General features: G+C 41.9%; 1 protein-coding gene across 1 annotated transcript in view; it reads left to right on the plus strand.

Annotated features, from left to right (window-relative positions):
• Window positions 1-19354, plus strand: part of MYO3B (myosin IIIB) — a 281014-nt gene that overhangs the window by 122770 nt on the left and 138890 nt on the right. Inside the window, exon 9 of the mRNA XM_019522847.1 lies at window positions 13855-14010. Coding sequence (XP_019378392.1) covers window positions 13855-14010 — 156 coding nt within the window. The remainder of the gene's footprint in view (window positions 1-13854; window positions 14011-19354) is intronic.

Consider the following 19354-nt stretch of genomic DNA (forward strand, 5'->3'; position numbering starts at 1 on the left):
AAAAAAAAAAAAAAAAGGATTGGGCCCCTCACTGCTTATGCCTTCAGCAGGCACCTGCAGCTACCAGGACAATAACGTATATACAGTGAGAGAAAATACATTTCACCATTTCAATTAAAAACTTGCTGTTTCAATTTAGGTGGCATAAAATGCAATCCTGGACTAAAAACCTGTTACATATACAAGCACCCTCTTTCTTCCGTAGTTTTGTTTTCAGTCATTCTCAAATGGACAGGCTCTAACACTACCAACATAGATTATAGATGATCCACTTTGTGTGCACTGTAGGTTTTTGAAAGCATGAAAGAAAAACTAACTATAAAAGTGATTGTACAAGAAGTAATGGTTTTAAATTGTGAAGAAATATGAATTAATAAGTCAGAACATCCTGCCTGATACATTGCAACCTCCCCTTTGCACTGCACTGGCAATGAGAGAGGCATGTATAATAATGCCAAACTAATTAGTAGATCATACAATCCTCTTTACAGGAGGCAAGCTTCATTATCCCTGGATGGAGAAACTGAGACAAGGATGGAAGGGACTGGCCCAAAGCTGCAGTGGCAGAGTGGGGAATGGAATACAAGTTTCAAGAATCCAGGAGTGTCAAGCCTATGGCCCATGGAGCTCCCAAAAGGGCTCAGAATTCAGGGGCATAATAAGAAGTGGGTTGGACCTACCTTCAAAATTTGGGGATTGAAGCCCTACTGGGGAGGGGAGGGGAGGGAATGATGCCTGCATTAACTCCTGTGGCAGTGGTAGCAGCCACCACTCCTGCTACAGCTGTGTCTAGATCTGGCCCAAGGGGAGTCCCATGGTCTGGATCTGGCCCACAAAAATGGCTCGTTTTGTTACCCTTGCACTATATCATGCTGCCTTTTAGTCTGGGGTAATCTCAACAGAGATGCAAGAGAGAAGCAAGTCATGTTTGGCCTGTGCCCATAAGAGGAATAGTGTTAAATTCTGGTGATACCCAGGTAACATAGGGGCTATCTGGGAAATAGCCAAATATTGAGAGATTAGAGTTCCTAAATACTGAGGAATTAGAAAATATAAGCATGCAGTTCTTCCAGAATTGGGAGCAGACCTATTACTATTAGGAAATATTTCCTAATTATAAATTGGCACAATAATGTATAGTTGTGTGTGTGTATTCCTAATTGCCAAGCAAGTATGACTGATCTCCATGAGCTAAAATTTCACATCTGTTGAATTTCCCCCTAGAAGACAAAGGTAAAAGAGGCCTTCCCAGAAAGATGGAAAAAGCACTTATGAAGCACCTTCCCTTCTGATGAAAAACTCATATTCACGTTCAGAATATGGTTTCTTTGCAGCTACTCTAGCATCCTGTATGCATTACCTGGCATGAATCACATATGTGTCACGGTGACTTGGGGCATTGGATGTCATAAAGTGAACACATTTCAGGACTACTTAACTGAGACTTAAGGCTATCTTGCAACTGAAGTCCGTCAGTAGAACGAGCAACTGATTTTATAGTAGAGATTTGCAAGCCAGTTCTGGCCATTATTCTGTGGGGCAGGGTGATGACATTTAGTAGATATTGTCCCCAAGAGAAGAAAAGGTTAGTCCTGACTTTACTGCACAGCAGATGATAATCACAAGGGATGTTATGTGAGATTTTTCCAAAGCATCCTATTGTGCTCTAACTTGGCTTCTATTGTCAATGACAATCCCAGTAGATTGTAAAGAGAGCAGAATTAGGCCATCCCCAAATGTTGTAGATCAGGTAAAGCCTTTTCTATACCTTACTTTGAAATTTCAATGTGACCCAGCTTGTTGTTGCTTTCAAATATATATATTTTTAATTGGATGTCATGATGATTGGTGCTAAAAATCCAGCTGAAAGACGATTTATTAAGAAAACAGGTGTCAGTGACTTTTTAGTATTAGTGTATTTCTTTCATTGTTAGGCAAGATTAGTAATTTATAGTATTTTCTACCAAGAGGCAGATCAATACAGGTATATATGTGTTCCGTGCAATGGAATTTATATTAACGCACATGATAATTGACTGTTGTGTCATAAATTCAGTCCTTCCTCCCCATATCTGATTGTAGCAGAGAGAACAGTAAAAGATGTTATTTATCATGTTGTTCTCATTTGAGGCACAAGACCTATTTAACCTATTACCTTCAGTCGCAGAGTGTGCTTTTTACTAAAGGGACAGCTATATGCAGTTCTGTAGATAACACTGTATATCCTGTATGTCCTGTTGAATCAGGACTGAAAGCAGAAATGCTGTAGGCAAAGCTGCCACTGTTTTTCTTTCATTTTTCAAATGGGAGTAACCTGCAGTAGTGGGGGATGGGCAGGATTGGGAAGAGGAGGCTGGGAGGCCTCGGAGAAACAGACCCATCATTGGACCATTATCACAAATATAATTCATGATGCAACTGTTCCCTACCACCTGCCTGCTACATGTGACTGACCAGCATCTGCCAGAGCTCCCTGTAATACAGACAAGAAAGGGCAGTTAGAGAAGCAGATGCTGTGTATGTGTGTTTGTGCATGTGTGTGGAGAAGGAGAACAGGGGATAGAAAGTTTTAACCATTCAGAAATTTTCTCAAGCAGTTTTCTTTTCATTTCCAGGTTCTGATTTGTTTTGCTCCCTTCCCTTCAGTGTTGGCGAAATAGTTGACTTAATCAGAATAAATCAGAATAAGAACTGTCTTTAAGAATTTCTTCTTTTCTGAAAGGTTTGGAATGTGTCAGTGGAGATTCTGAACTGAGGCACGGGGCACTGTACTGGAAAATATCAGTAAGCAATGCTAAGCGGGGTTTTGACACCTCATCTTAAGAAAAAACAAAACTATTTTTGTATGGATGTAGGTCTCATAAAAAATGGCTGGATCGATAGCAGTGGAGAATGGAGTGTCTTTTATTTCCACAAAACACACCTTACTCATTATTTATTATTTAAATGATTGTATTGCTAAGAGGTCTTTTGTACAGCCTAGAAAGCAGGGTCCCAATGCATTAGGTGCTGTACAAACACAGAATTACAAGATGGTTCCTGTTCTAAACAGTATGCAGTATGCTTACAGAGGAAAACAGGTAGATAGAAAGCATGGAAGAAGAGCACAAGGAAATGGCAAGATGATATTTCTCTTCATGAAATAAAGTGATTACAGTAATCCAGCTGCCTGAGATTCATAGATTGATCAATTCATAGATTCATAGATATTAGGGTCAGAAGAGACCTCAGTAGGTCATTGAGTCTGACCCCATAGGCAGGAAAGAGCGCTGGGGTCAGGTGACCCCAGCTAGGTGCCAGTCCAGTCTCCTCTTGAAGACCCCCAAGGTAGAGGAGAGCACCACCTCCCTTGGAAGCCCATTCCAGCTTCAAATCAGTGGTACTCAAGTTTTTCCTTGGCGGACTGGATAGGCAGCGCCCAGGCTCGTTCCAGCTGATAATCCTGATCTGGTGCTCAGGGCAGCCATGATAGGGCCCCACCTGGCCATGCAGAGGGGGTTGGGGGTAGCCCAGCCCCACAGTAGGGGGGAAGGTGGTGTGGCACAGCCCTAACCCAGCCCCATGACAAGGAGACTTGACTCAGCCATGCAGGGAGAAGGAATAGCCCAGGCCCAACATGACCCTGCAGGTGAAGGGGACATGGGCCGGCCCTGTGGGGGGAAGGGGACGTGGCCCAGCCCCAACCCAGCCACACAGAGGGAAAGGGGCATGGCCAGCTCCAACTGGCTGCAGGGCTTAGGGTTTGAGAATTTGGCAACAAGGGAAGGTGGCTGTATTATTTGCCACCTCTCTCCCACAGCCAAATTTCCCAACCTGTGGGGAACCCTGTGGGCCAGATGCCATGGTTACATGAACCTTATTTGGCTGTGGACCAGAGGTTGAGCACCCCTGCTTTAAATAATTCTCAATGGATGGATGTATAAACAGTTCATTACTGGGCAAAAGGAATGGGTCTCTACCCCATGCCAGCTGCCAGGCAAATGCTGACACTCATTCTCTTCAGATCAGTGGAAGCAGAGCTACTGATTAGCTGTTAGGGAAGAGGGGTAGGTTGCCACCATTTAGTTTTCACTTATGCTTGGTATCATTGGGTAAGAGTGTCCAAACAGGTGATTTCTACAAAACGACTCACATGCAGTCTGTCTCCTAATATCAGATGCATAGCAAGTTCATTGAGTGCCCAGACTGAATGGAGCGGGATATGCCAACCACTGTAGATAAGGAGAGAATGTGCGGGGGAGGGAAAGATAGTTTTGTCTGCTCTAGGAAAGGCTCTTGCAGGATGGGGAGCACCATTCTGTTTGTTTCATTTACTCTCTGCTTCCCAGATTCACTGCGTGGGGCACTGCTGCGCTGCCTGGCTCCTGTGCCTGGGCAGGGCAGTACAAGTCTCCCCCTTGGCATGGCAGAGACTCTTGGTGGGGGGGATTTTTGCACCCCCTCATAGTCAGAGTCCAGAGCTGTTGCTCCTCTCACTCAGGCCTAGTTACACGATTGCCTAAGATGTTCAAAAAAGAAGGAAAATAATTCCATTATGTGTGGAAACATTCCATGTGTGATGTGGTTGGGATAAACTGTACATGTCTGTGTAGCAGGAACTGCATGGAACCTATCCGTTCACTCCGTATAGTCCACTGAGGAACCCACAGCTGGTAATGACTTTTGGTCGCATTTCCTGCTAAATCCAGTCATATTTGCTTTAGGAATTTAAAGGTGAAAGGATCTATATTTGTCTTGACTGTTCCTACTGAACTTATGCTTGTTTTTATTAAAAATATTTAGCAAGTTTTGATAACATTCAGTGGAATCTCTTTTGCACTGTGTCATGGAAAAATCTTAAGTTATGGGTGCTGACAACACAGAAGAGTCAAAGCTAGCATGTGCACTTTAGTCTTTGAGTGGAAAATTCCAAGGCTCACCCAGCACGTGCCCCCTGGGTGACCCGAGGGCCTGTCAATCAAGCGTGACCTACTTTTCCACCATGCGCATGCTCAGTTAGATACAAAGCTCAGTCAGGCACATGCTCAGTTCTCTGACTGCCTGACGTAATCAGACCAGAAAATTCTGTGAGGGGAGCAGTCCAATTGGCTACCAAATTGTTATAAAAGGTTAAGGAGCCCCTCCCTCGGGGGGAGACCCGCTGAACTGAGGACAGAGGCTGGCTCTCAGGGACTGTCCCTCAGTTAGGCTCTGCGGCCTATCGGTCTCCTCCTATAGCGATTTTCTGATCCGTTCCTATTGATTTTCTGGCGTTCGATCTACCTGGCACTGGCTAGGGCTACGACTTCTGATCTCAAACCGAACTTATCTTGATTCCATGGCTTCCGACCTCAGCTTTCATCCTCAACCATCTGTCCGTCCCATCGTTCCGGCATCGACCTCAGCACTGTTTTCCATTGACTTTGGCATTGCTTGCAGGCCACTTTCGTCCACGTTGGACTTTGTTTTGTTACAGTTCCGTTGTTTGTCTGTCCCGTTTATGAGCCATTGACCAGCCTTGGGACTATTAGGTTGAGCAGCCGCCCCTAGCCCTCTGGGGTTAGAAAGCAAGGGCTCACCTAAGAACCCCGTGGGCCAACGGACCCCTCTGTTGTTTACACTGTAACCGAAGAAATTGCCTACGCCATCCAAGCGTAAGTTAAATAAACCCCTTTGGTTGGAACCATAAGCTTGTGTGCCACTCAGACTCAACCACCGCTAATCCCAGCTGTTCATATACCCTCGGCCCACCGTGACCGGTCCGGTTCTCCGTGACCACATGGCGTCACGACTCATCGAGTTACAGTTCATCCTATCGTTTGTGTTTATCCTTTTATAAGCTGTCAACCAGCTCTGGGACTAGCCAGCAGGCAGCCGCCCCTAGCTCCAGCTAGATAGCAAGGGCTTGCTGGTGAACCCCGTGAGCCGACAGACCCCTCTGTTTGTTCATTGTTACTGTAACTGAAGATCGTTGCCTACGCCTCAAAAGCGTAAGTCGAATAAATCCCACTTGTTTAAGAAACCACACGTTTCCGTGCCGCTCAGTACTCCATCGCCAAAAATCCCGCCTGTTCCGTGTCCAATAGCCACCACCCGGCCGCCCAACCATGACACCGTGAGCTTGGTTAACCAACTCCGGGACACAGTGAAGGGCACCCCTCCTCCCCAACTCAGGAAACACTAGGGCCCAAGTTCATGGCCATCTACATTTGGGCACTAGGGCTGTGCGAAACTTCAGTTCCCAATTTGATTTGGTGGAGATTTGGCCCAATTTGGTGGCCAAATCTCCAAATCCGAATCAAATCAGAGGACCCTTTAATCTCTGTGAACCAAATCAGAACCCTCCGAATTGATTCGGAGAGATTTGGAAAGATTCAGAGAGTCGGACATAAAGACAGCTTTAAATGTTTTTTCTATATACCTCTAGGTAGCAGGGGCTCATAAACACTGTGGTGCTGGGGTGCATGGAGTGTCCCACAGAAGCACAGGGGCTCCCCAGCACACACAGAAGTGGACCAGAAGCACTTCCAGTCCACTTCTGGGTCTGCCAGGGAGAGTGCTGGGCGCCCCTCCTAGTTTGGCGACTGGTGTCTCCTGGGTCTGGGGAGGGCACCCGGAGTCCGCCTGCAGCTGATTGCCAAACTGGAGGGTGAGGGGGGGGAGCAAGGGGGGGGTGCCCAGCATGCTCCCCAGCGTGCTCCTCAGCAGACCCAGAAGTGGATCGGAAGTACTTCAAGATGGGACACATTTTACCAGGATGGGACACAAGTCAGGACCTGGAACTGGTGCCCTGTTCACATACCCCTAGTTAAACTTCTGCTTTTGGAAATCGTACTTTTGATCTTTCTTTGTCAATCACTGAATCTAATTAAAGCTACCTTTGCTGGAAGATATAAGACCACTTTTGTATATGTGAAAAAAATGGCAATTTGAGATTAAAATGCTCTTGGGGGTATATTATTTCATTTATAGGGTCATAATGCCTGTTAATGTTACTGTAAGTTACATCTATTCACCCTGTGCATAGAGTCATAAAACCCTACGTGCCTCTCCAATGAATAGTGACTACGCTTTTGGTTTGATATTTGGGCTGTGTGGTTAGACTTGATTAGGAAGTCATCATCATTAATAGGGGATAAAATGTAAGAAATGTGGGATTCTAAGAATAAATTTTAAAAAGTGAAATGCTGGACAAAAATGCAATATACTTAAGGATTATCCTAACACAAGTTACGAGGGACAGAGATGCTACATTTTTTTAAAATTGGGGGGATTGTAATTGCTCTGGTGAAGAAGAATTTCTAAAAGAAACACTAATGCTGGTCTAATCAGCTTTAGCAAGAATAAGTGGCACAAGGAACTGTTTTCTGTTTCTGAGTTTCCAAATTTTCAGATCATCATAGCTGTTCTTATAAAATCTATTTCATTCAATTTATTCATTAGTAAATATTTGTTCACAAATGCTGATAAATAGCTCCCCCTTTCAGTCATCTGATTCGCTACTTGCAAAACGGCAGTTTACATTGTTGAGACACAGCAATTCCAACAATGTTATCGTCCACATGCAAGCAGCCAGTGAATTTTTAGAGGCTGTCTCAGACAGGCCTGCATGTGGGTGTCTGTTCTTGTTCCTTGCTAATAAATGCTTCATCTTTGCCTGTAATTGTGGCAGAATGGAAATGGTGCTTGGGAGCCTGGCTGTGAGATTGCAGCAAATGGATGCAACCTATGTTTAATGTAGTGACACTAATGAATTCTGAGAATTAATTTTCAGCTAAGAAAGCATGATGGAAGGTACTAGAATTTCAAATTAGATAATGGATTGACTTTCATCAAGGCCAATAATGTACAATGTTTGTTTCCTTTTCAACCTCTACTTATTTATCCCTCTTGTTATTCTATAGCCACACAGACCAAATATGACTATAATTTCAGCATACCTTACATGGAACATATCTTGTAATAGATTTTCTAACCAATTTGTACAATGCAAAATATGAGTCTCATTGCCTGGATTTTCATTTAGAAGTTCCATGGGCCAAACAAATTGAATTAATTTGCAGAGGCCGTAGGCTTATTGTTTTTACTTGCATTTAGAGTACTGTGGATGTTTGTTGGGACATAGTTACTATAAGTAATATCTAAATTGGCTCTAACTAAATGGTCCAATGGATATCAGTAGATATTTTATTTTAAATCTTTTTATCTCAGAAGTAGTTCTTTTTGTGACTAGAACTTTTCAAACATCTTTTCAGTAATGCAATACGTATTTTGACTTGCACCAAGCAATAAGATAGGCAGTGCTGTGGTTGACCCACTGCTGCCTTTGATCTACTGTCTTTTAAAAAACATGAAAAAGAAAGCATTTTGGGAAGCAGCTTGTGAGAATGTTAGCACAACCAAACTACATGAACAGTGCAAGACTTTGCAAGACTTCCACTGTCAGTTAAGAAGTCTAGGATTTTAGCCAAGAAAGTGGTAGATATTCATCTTTTAAATGTAAATGTTTGTGGCTATCAAAGGCATGTGTGCTACTGCTTCTGCTTGATTTTTCCTGGATATTGCAGGTATGAATGCATAGGTTAGGTTTGGAATCCTTGCACTCAAGCAGCCTTTACTCTTCATTTTTCCACATGCTTTTCCACTGTCTCACAGTGAATTTCGGAGGAGATTACTGTTTCTTATCTACAAGATTGCTCAGCTTCACACAAGCTTTAGCTCAATAAGAAGGGGTAACTCCCCAATGAGGAAATGGGATTCTGCTGTCACATACTCTTCACAGGAGCACAGGAGCATGTAACCACTTCACTAGCCTCTCCTGCTGCTCTGGTCAGGCAGACTTAGGTACTAGACATTTAATAAAATTCTTTTGAAGAAAAAGAGTGTCAGTGCTGGCTGCCAGCTTAAGAAACAGCTACATTATTAAATGTTGGGAGTGACTCTGGCAGTCTGTCACTTCCTCTTCCACTAAACACAGAGGAGGAGTCCCAAGAACTGTTGTTTTAGACCTAATAATAACTAAGGAACATGTAACACATACATTAGCAGTAACCACAGTTTGTGTGCAGCATGCATACACATACTGCAGTCATTATTCTAAAGTAGAGGAGATACTGGAAGAGTACATGTTCCTGGGACTGCCAAGTAGTAAAGTCCTATTTTTTGTCAAAAAACTCCAAATATTTCACTCTGAGGGTACAACAATTTTACCAAAATCTGCATGTCTAGTTGACATATGAAAATGCCCCTTTCTTGTAAGCTGTCTAACTAACCAATTCTACATCATGCAAAGAGAACAAAGTACTCATTGATGCCAAAAGCTCTCATTCTGCTCTGTAGAAAAGATCTATTGACTGTGAACTGAATATACAGAGAAGAAACCAATATATTGAAACCACTCTGCAACCCTGATAGAGTTTAGTTGTATCATGCAAGATGAATCTCAGAGGTACCTTGGAGACCCCGCCTTTGAAATAGGTCCATACCTCTTTTGGGTGGTGAAAGATAATGAAAAATAATCCATCTTCTTGCTAACTTGCTGAATTTTTCCTTTTATTTAGGACAAGGATCTGTGGACACTTCTAGACTGATCAACTGACTCATCAGCTCTATTCTGCTATGAGTTGATGTAGCTTTATTTGTAATTCAGGTGAAATCCTAGATGTCCACAAATTTATTACAATGCCTATGATTGAGAGCATTTGAGTGTTAGTAGAGAATGAATGGGACATATGGAAAAACAGCATGAAGAACTTCTATATAAGTTACAAAGTTGAACAGTAGGCTGCACAGAAGGTTAATAATTACAGCTACTATTGGTTTCACTGCTTTTTGTCACTCTGGGTAACAGCCCAGCACTGAAACAAAGGACCAAATCAATTAATAACTTTCTTTCTTTTGAGCTGCCTGTTGCTGTATAAATATTAATATAGTGCCAAAATATGCAAAGCATGCTAAATTAAATTGAATTTGTATTGAATATTAAAATATTAACAAGAAGGCAACTATCTTAATCTTTTAGGAAGCTGCTTCCATATAGTTTAGCAAGAACAGCAGCTGCTTACATTTGGTCTCTCTTATAACCCCCTCCCCCCCAACAAGGACTCCCAGGAAACCCCCCATCTTTGCACAAGCTTCAACTTCATTTCTTTACAAAACTTGTGGCCTACAATGCCATAAATTCCAATTTTAAGATGCTTACATTTTAAATAAGCAACAAAAAGAAAAAGGAGAGGGAGAAAAGATTTCACTCTCAAGAATTCATACTAAATGTAGATATTTATTCCAAGCCTGTAAGTGTTATGACCTTCCCCAATCACTTTACATCATGACCTTTTCTCATAGCTGTTTCCCTAAAATTTCCCCCAGTGTCCCCCAGATGTTGTGCTTTCATTTTTTGTCTACCAGTGCCCTTTGTACTGCAGCAGGCTTTGGTTGCCATGTCGGAGCCAGGTCACACTTCCTTCTCTCCGGTCTGTTGGGTTGGGCCTGGGCTATGCCCCCTTCTCCTCTCAGGGCTGGGTTATGTCCCCCCTCTTCTGCTCACAGTGCCGGGCAATGCCCCCTTCCTTCAGCAGTGCTGGACCATGCCCTCTTCCCCCCTGCAGCACCATATTGGGGCTGGCTGGTCCAAGCCCTCTTTCACCGTGCAGCTGGATTGGGGCCAGGCTGCCCCTCTCCCCCACTGCACAGCTGGATGGGGCCCCACTGGATCTGGCCCACGGAGGGATCAGGCAATGCTCATCTGGCCCATTGGCTAAAAAGGTTGAGCACTATTGTTCTAGTAGGTAAGTCCTACTGACTTTGGAAAACAAGGGCAAAGCTCATGAGAAAGCAAAAATATGTCCTTGATCATCCTATGTTTGTACTGCTTCAGCTGTCATTTTGGATCACTTCCTACAGGGGACCTTTTGCAGATCAGCCTCTAGGAGGCTCTGACAGTAGCTCTGTCTCTTGTGTGTCAGAAATTAAGGGGATCCTGGTGCTTCAGGCTAAGTCTTGTCTAAGATTGGGCCTTGAACATGAACAATAAAATTGTGGTCTGAGTAGCAGGATTTCAAACCTCCCCTTGATTTTGGTGGGGCTACAATTTCACCTGCATTTATTTTAGAAACATATTCTTTAGGAAGTGGACGTTTATGAGGATGAATTGGCATCACCAAAACATGTCTGGCATTCCTGCTATGACTTTCAGGTCTCACCACTGAGAATTGGCCTCAGTGCGATTCCATCATGGCAACTTTTATGTCCAGAAGGGCTCACTATATGTTGTTTAGTTGAACTACAAAAAAAAATGAGAACAAAACTGGCTTCCAATATTTTTTACTGTATTTCTGTAACATTTATTATTGTTTTCTTGACAAAACTGCAGTAATGATTTTGTAATTAAGTAGGTAATTTTGTAATATACTACATGTAGGAGTATGGACTGCTGGATGTTTTAGCCATTGGCTACCTTAATATCTAAATACTCCTAGTAGAGGTTCTCGATATAGTCCATAAGGTTTCTGCAGACTCTCCAGGTGTAACTGAGAATAAAATTTGTCCTAATGTCTTCAATACTACAAGCTGAAATGCTTCCACATTATTTGTACTTTTAACAGTACTTTGTTTTCTATGTGGAACTCTAATTTCTTGAACAAGTTTTGTACTAATCTTTATTTTTTTTACTTTCTTAAGAACATTTGGATGCTGTCCTTGCATATGATATTATTAGTTATATCAAAATACAATTTCTTATCTATTAGTTTATGTATGTATGTAAGTATAAATAAAGATATATGTATATACTCTACACAAATTCACATACATGGTTTATTCCATTATACCATGGATGAGGTGTCTTGTGCCATTTATCATGTATGCTATCATACCATATTGTATCATATTGCATCATACTACTAAGGTGGTAGAAGTCAAATATGTGTTCACTATAAATTTTATATCCCCATTTTAGACACCTAAATCACTAATTTTATTAACTAAACAATACATGATTTTGTATATTTGGTAGTTTTGTTTTTTTCTCTCATAATTAATAGTGTTTAGTGATATCTCTTCTTATAATATACTCATACATATACTCATTATCTGTTTCTATAGAGAAGGGCATAAATTTAAGCAAAGGATGACATAACAATATGGGTGCATTGACTTTTAAACATCCTGAAGAACAAGAAACAAAGCAGCCAACTCCCCCCGCCACACACACACACACCAACCTGAGAACCTGTAAAGCCAAATGATGGATTTCTTTTCATGGGAGGGCAGAACTGTTATTTATAACCATGCAGTCAGAAGAATAGAGATAATGTAGGTTTTGTTGGTTGAGTTTTTTTTTCTAGCAGGAAGCTCCAGTTGTAACAGATAGCAATGTTCTTTAAACCAGTTGCAAAATTGGAAGACCATTTTACAGACTGTCTTTTCTGGATTGGATGATGGGTCAGCAAGAAGGGGCTATGAAATGGTTTGGAAGGACCACAACTATTAACTTTATTTTGAAAGACAGGATTATTTTAGGAGCCTGGCTTTAGACTCCAAAAAAATATTCAAGGTGAGGCTGAACTTTCATAAACTTCTAGTGTGTTTTGTCATTTCAGAATTTACTAAAATGTACTATATTTTAGGTATAATTTAAAATCTGAAGTTTGCTATTGATAGAGTGTCAAGTACTGTAAAAAGTATTAGGATCACTGTTCTTTTTGTGTAAAGGTGTATCCTGGTCAAGTTTTCCAAGCAAAATCTTCTTTAACTGTATATATGAAGTAATTGCTTCATAATTATCAAATAATACAAAGCTAAGTATAAAACATTTTAATTTGAAAACATCGCTTCAGAAAAACCCACCTTGGACTGAGTTTACGTCAAATTCCTGAAACTGACAGCTATATGGTGGAGAGTCACTTATACTGAGTTGCAATTTTTCTTGTTCTGATATGCAAATGACGTCAGTATCATATTGATATAAGGCAAATAGAATAAATTAATGGACAGAGGATTTAAAGGATGCTTGTGAAAAAGTCCGGTTTTTTAACAGCAATTTTCTATTTTCCAGCTTTAATGGAATTGAATTATACTCTTAATCATGTCTTCCTAGATGCTTAGATCTTTATTTGTTATCGTATTTGCTAGTTAAATCTTATTATGTGCTAATTGAATGGGATCTATCAGCTTATTCTTAAATCATCTGCTCCCCCTTCTCTGACACTGAACTTTTACATCTGGGTTTGCATTGAAATCTGTCTCTCTCTCTTCTTCTTCTTCTTTTTTATTTTCTAATCTAAATCAAGTAGATTTGCTGATTTACTCAAGTTCTTATATTAGCACCTAGAAACTCAGTATGATAGCCCCTTGAAATATTACTTGTCTATTAAATAAAATCAAACTGTTTTGATTCATGATGGCTGACTTATTTTAACAGGTTAAATCCCACGCACTTTGTCAATTAAAATGCCCATTGGGATATATGTAAGGAACTAGGAAGAACTACAGAAATATGCTCATAGCTCTTAGATAAAAAATAGTTTTCATGGATACTTCAGCCATTATTAAAATTATATCTTAAATGTATACCATTTGTCTTTTTGCAAAAGTGAAATATATTTGTTGACCCAGGTTCTGTTCAGTTACATTAATATAAATGTGGAGGAACTCCACTGAATTATATAATGTTATTCTAGACTTATTCCAGTGCAAATGAATAGTAAATGTGGTCCCTTTGTACATTTAGTAAGCCCAATTCATTGGGGGGGAAACCTGCTCTACATTACAGTAGCTGCCAAACAATATGCCAACAGTGTAATGTTCAGTTAAAAGGAAATGATTTTATAACTAAAACATTTACTGTATGCATAACACTTTTGCTCTGCTTCACAGGTGTCTTATTAAGGATTTTGAAAACCGTCCTTCAGTCACCCACCTTTTAGAGCACCCGTTTATTAAACAAGCCCATGGTAAGGATATGTCTTTGCAAAAACAGCTGGCTGATCTCATCCAAGCACAACAACAGTTAGGCTCCATAACCAAAACAAGGTACTGTGCAATTCATTGTTCTGCAACCTTTAACTATTCCTGGAAACACAATTTAAAATTCTTAATTTTCAGACCTTTACTATTTCATATGATCACATAAATGCATTCATTGTGAATTTCATTTGTATTAAGTGCTGCTTGCTAAATGAATGGAGAGTGGCAAGAAATAAGTTTCCCTAATCATGCCTTTATAGTTAATTTTGTTCAACCAAAACACAAATCTCTCTCTTTCTCTTTGCCATTGAATTATGTTTTTATACATATTAATTGAATGGATTCATCATTAACACTGCTAACAGTGTAGGACTCTTCACTGATTGGCAAATAAGCCTTTTAAACCAAGGAGATAGAAATTCATAAGTTGGTAGCAGACATAAATGTAAACAGTAAAGTGACTGCTAGGAAAGATTAAGAATTGAACAATTTGAAGAGCTTGACTAGATATCACTAGTGAGATAGCTGTAGAATAATTGTTTTATTTGTGGTTTAATAACAACTATTAACATTTATGCAGCCTAAAACTTAAATTTAAAAATGTGTTTAATAAAAAGCAATGACTATTTATCAGCAGATGGTATTTTTCCAGTATCCTTTGAGGCTGCCTGTAAGAAATGTCTCAGTTTGGTTACCGTCCAGAGGGTGGCAGAATTTCACTGCTTTGAAAGAGAATTTAAATGCAAATGAATACACCTTCCTAAGCTCAGCAATCATTTTGTAATATAAAATTTGTCTAGTGCTAGATAAGCTCTGGCCCATTATTATAAACAAATACCTACTAATGTTGATGAAGAAAATTAAATGTCATGATTCATGTCATAAAAATGAGTATACTTTAAGAATTTGCTGCTTAAAATCTAAAAGCCAAAATGTATATGTACAAGCTAAAATACAGCAATAGCTAGAAGTGCAGTTTCAAGGTGAATGTGTCTTTCTGAATTTTATAATGGGGAATATTATATTACTCCCTCTTCTAGGCCAAGGAATGAAATGCAACAGGCTCACTCTATAACAGTTGCTCTGTTACCACATTAAAACCCTATGGATCAAATTATCTTTAGTTGTAGTTCAGTGTGAGATAGTTGTAGAGAAAGCAGCAGAAATATTTTCTAGGATCTTTGTGCACCCTGCAGAAAATCTAGTAACCATTTTGTATATGGGCTTGGTGAAACTCAAAAACTGCTTCTTCCTACTGCCCAAGGGTATCTGTTTCCACAAGAGAGTCAAAATCACGTCTATGACTTTCTCTATGCCAGGGTTGCCAACCAAAAACATTTTTTTTATTGACAATCTGCAGACTTGTTACTGACAATAAAACATTTTACTCACACTTTTTTACTGATATAGTCTTTACATAATGTAAATATAATAAATATAACTCCCTGCCTTTCTGTCAAGTTCCAGTTAGAAGGACTGGGGTCAAATTTAGGGGTTTAACATTAAACATGGTAAAAAAAGAAAGAAAGAAAGAAAGTTTGGTTGTCAGTAAAAAACTTTCAATAAAAATATTGTTCTTGGGTTGGTAACACTGATCCCCATAAAAACCCTGGGCAGCATTGGTACTAAGTACCTGGGGGGCCTGAGGGCCCTGGCACCCCTCAGGAAGAGGCATAGGGTGACTATGCATCCCTAATTGGGCAGGACAGGAGAATCAAGTCCTAGTTCTGGCTGCATGACTCCAGGACAGCATTTGTCCTGGATTCCCAGTATCATATAAGGATCTGGGTTTTCCATTCATAGTGGAAAATGCAGGAAATGGTGGGTTTCCCCTTGCAAACTGGCAGAGTTCCAGCCTGCAAGGGAATGGGGGGAAAGGGACGCAGGGGGTGCTACATCTATGTGTGCACATGCACACATTCACATGGCCAGGAATACAGCCCCAGACAGCGATGGAGAGCAGCTCCTTCAGCTGCCTGCAGGTAAGTCTATGGGGGAGTGGGCAGATTGAGGACCCCATGGTGAGGGAGGGGTGTGTCAGAGCCTGGGCTTGGAGTCACTGCCCAGCCAGGGCAGTGCCTGGGGCCCATGGCTGGGGTAGGAAGTGGGACAGAGCCATGATCAGCTTGTCCAGGGGGCAGGAGTCAGGGTCAGCTCCCTGTTGCTGTGCGCACTCCTGGAGATGGGAGATGGAGAGGCACATGCCCCCCCCCCAGATTCATGCACAGGTTGGGGGCAGATGCAGGCTTCCTGATGTGGGCTTGAGGCTCCCTGCCTTGCTACCAACCTTCCAGGAGTCCTATGCCAGCTGCACTTTGCCTGCCTGGCAGAAGCAGAGGTGCCAGCAGCAGTGGCAATGCAGAGTTGTTCCCCCTGCTGCCACCAGGTGGCCAGGGGTTGCTTTGGCATGGCAGCATGGCTGGCATGGGCTCCCAGGTGCAGGGCTGCAGGGCAGGGAACCTGTAGCAGGCCGCTTATATCCACCCCCTGCCCCTGACATGCTCTGCTCAGCTCTGCTCTGAGCATCATCTTAGGCCTACCCCAGCAAAAATAAAAGTCAGTGCTTATGCTGGGCAGGACTCTTTCCCTCTCTTGTAGAACAATCCCTATCATAAAAATGGGCTGCGTTTATTCATATGCACCCATATAGACAGTATACATTTAATAGACATGATCAGAGATTGAACCGTAGTATAACCAAATTGAATTAAAATGGGTTCTGTAAGTATATGCAAGTATACCCCTATATAATACCTATAATATCGAATACTTGAATTGATTAAAATTGATACTCTCCCTGTATAAATTAATTTTAAGTATAGATAATTTATATAGTATAATGTATTTCTTTATGTTGCAACAATATAAATATATAATTTACATAGGTATAGATATGTAGACACAATCCATTTTTATTTGATCACATTTATAAGCATACACTTACGTATGCATTTGTGTGTGTGTGTGTGTGTGTGTGTGTGTGTGTGTGTGTGTGTGTATAGACTGTATGGCACAGGTATTATTAATTCCTCTATATGTCTCTCTGGTAGGCTCTTAGGCCACCAGTAGTTTTGCTGGTCAAGTATTAAAACTCTGCAGTTCTTCTGCAGAGTCTAGCAGTACCATTCCCAACACATAACTACTTAGAAGCTTATTCCACAGTAAATTTGGTCCACTGGTCCACCTCCAGACCAGTGCCATCCGGGGGACAGAGGCCACATGTTGGGGCAGCTAACCCTGCCCTGCTGCCCCTCCTCACAGGTCCCTCTGCACTTGGATGCAGGTGAAAGAGTGTCCATCAGGAAGTGTCCCAGGGAGTATGGGCCCCAGTAGTGTGTGTCAACACAGGAGGGCTCTGTTTCATGGTAGGGCAGCTTGTCTGTTGGGTTCATTCAGGAAGAGCTGAGCTACATTGGGATGTGTGACTGCAGCAAGCCATGGACACACCTCTGTAAGGGGGGCTGGCTTCTGCTTAAATACCTGGTGGTCATTCTCTGCTCTCTTTGGTACAAACATTACACTTTTACTGGTACAAATTATTGAAATCTAGTCTATACCCAAAACAGAACAGAAGTTCAGTGCACACAGACTGGTTTAAAAATAGCAGAACCTGGTCTAAGATTTTGGGCCCCCTTCCCTTTACACTAAGGGGTGAATGTGTGTTCTGTTCACTACCAATCTAAACTACACTGCTTACAAAAAACCACATAACTTAGATTGATTCTGGCTCAGGCTTTTTGAATGTCTATACCTAGCCTCTGTCCAGTATCAATGCTTGTATTTAGCTTCATTATTACATGGATCTTGAAATTAACTCAATGTTTCTGCATTTTATGGCTGGCTTAAATTTTGAATTTATGACTTTGTGGACAGACATTTTAGGCTATTTTTTTACAGACTGTTGGAAATTTACGGACAGCTGGCAACCCTGCTTCATGCTACCACATGGTGCTGGAAGCTGACAATACTGTAGAGGAAGGGAAGCAGGCTACAGCACCTAGAGATATAGTACAGCATATGCATTGCCCTTCAAGACTGAAGCAGAGGAACTTACTGACCAGAAATGCACCTGTGCTTATCTGGCAAAATCTAATTCTTTCCCTGTCCTGCTATTGTCACTAATACTCTACTCAGTGTTAAATTGCAGGCATATTATCCCAGTCCTAATATCCCACTGGGTTCACTGTCTGGTCCTAATTTCCCCCATGACTCTAGATCTTTTTTCTTTCTCCACAGTGAATCCCAGTCTCTTCACCCAGCCAGTCCCAGTACCCCTCCTCTTATCAGGGGTGTGCAAAGTGGGCCCTATTTGATTTGGCCCAAATCAGGGACAGTGATTCGATTCGTTGATTCAGATCACTGTCCCTGATTTGATTTGGCTGAATCTGAATCTGAAGATTCAATGCTGATTTGAATAATCAGCGATTTGGACACAGACATGGCTTTAAAAGCTTTTTCTACATACCTTGAGGTAGCAGGAGCGGCTCGTGATTACTGTGAAGCTGGGGTGGATGGAGCGCAGGGGGTCCACTTCCAGGTCTGCACAGGGGACCACATGGTGGGGGCCCCCATGGCCTCACAGTTTGGCAATCAGCCACAGGGGGACCCTGGGTGCCCCCCCCCCCCGATCCAGGAGGCACCAGTTGCCAAGCCGGGGGGGAGAGGGGACCAGCACACTTCCCAGCGGACCCAGATGTGGACCAGAAGTACTTCTGGTCCACTTCTGGGTCAGCTGCCGAGCACGCTGGGGAGCCCCCCATGCTTCTGTGAGACACTCCATCTGCCCCACCATTGCAGTGTTCACGAGCCCCTGCTACCTAGAGATATATAGAAAAAAATGTCCAAATCTCTGAATCGTTCCGAATTTCTCTGAATCAATTCGGAGGGTCCCAATTTGATTTGGAGAGATTAAAGGGTCCTCCGATTCAATTCAGATTCAGAGATTCAGCTACTGAATCAGGCTGAATCTCCGCCGAATCGAACTGGGGACCGAAACTTTACACAGCCCTACCTCCTATATCCTTCTCTGATCCCTCTCCCACCTTATTCCCTAGGCTCCTCATAGTTTCTCTCAGGCCCCTTGCCTCATTCTGTTTTCCCAGCAAGATCTAATTCTCCCACTACATCCATTCTCCTTACAGGATCTGCATGCTGTGTCCTCACTGCACCTACTAGCTCCAAGTCTTCTTGTCTGAACAGTCCCAGACCCCCCTCTTCTCCAAACACCTTATCTGTTCTCTATGTCTCTCTCCCAACACACTTCCAGAGAGAAACCCCCCAGGCAAAGCCAATATTCACATTGTCATCATTAGAAACTAAAGCCAGAGTTTGAGTAGCCTCAGATATAGACATAATAGGCATTATACACATAGTTTTTTCCAGTGACATGCCGGAGATCCACCACTTTGGA

Source organism: Gavialis gangeticus, unplaced genomic scaffold, assembly GCF_001723915.1.
Source record: "Gavialis gangeticus isolate Ggan-Ray unplaced genomic scaffold, GavGan_comp1, whole genome shotgun sequence".
In the NCBI taxonomy this organism is placed as follows: domain Eukaryota; kingdom Metazoa; phylum Chordata; order Crocodylia; family Gavialidae; genus Gavialis; species Gavialis gangeticus.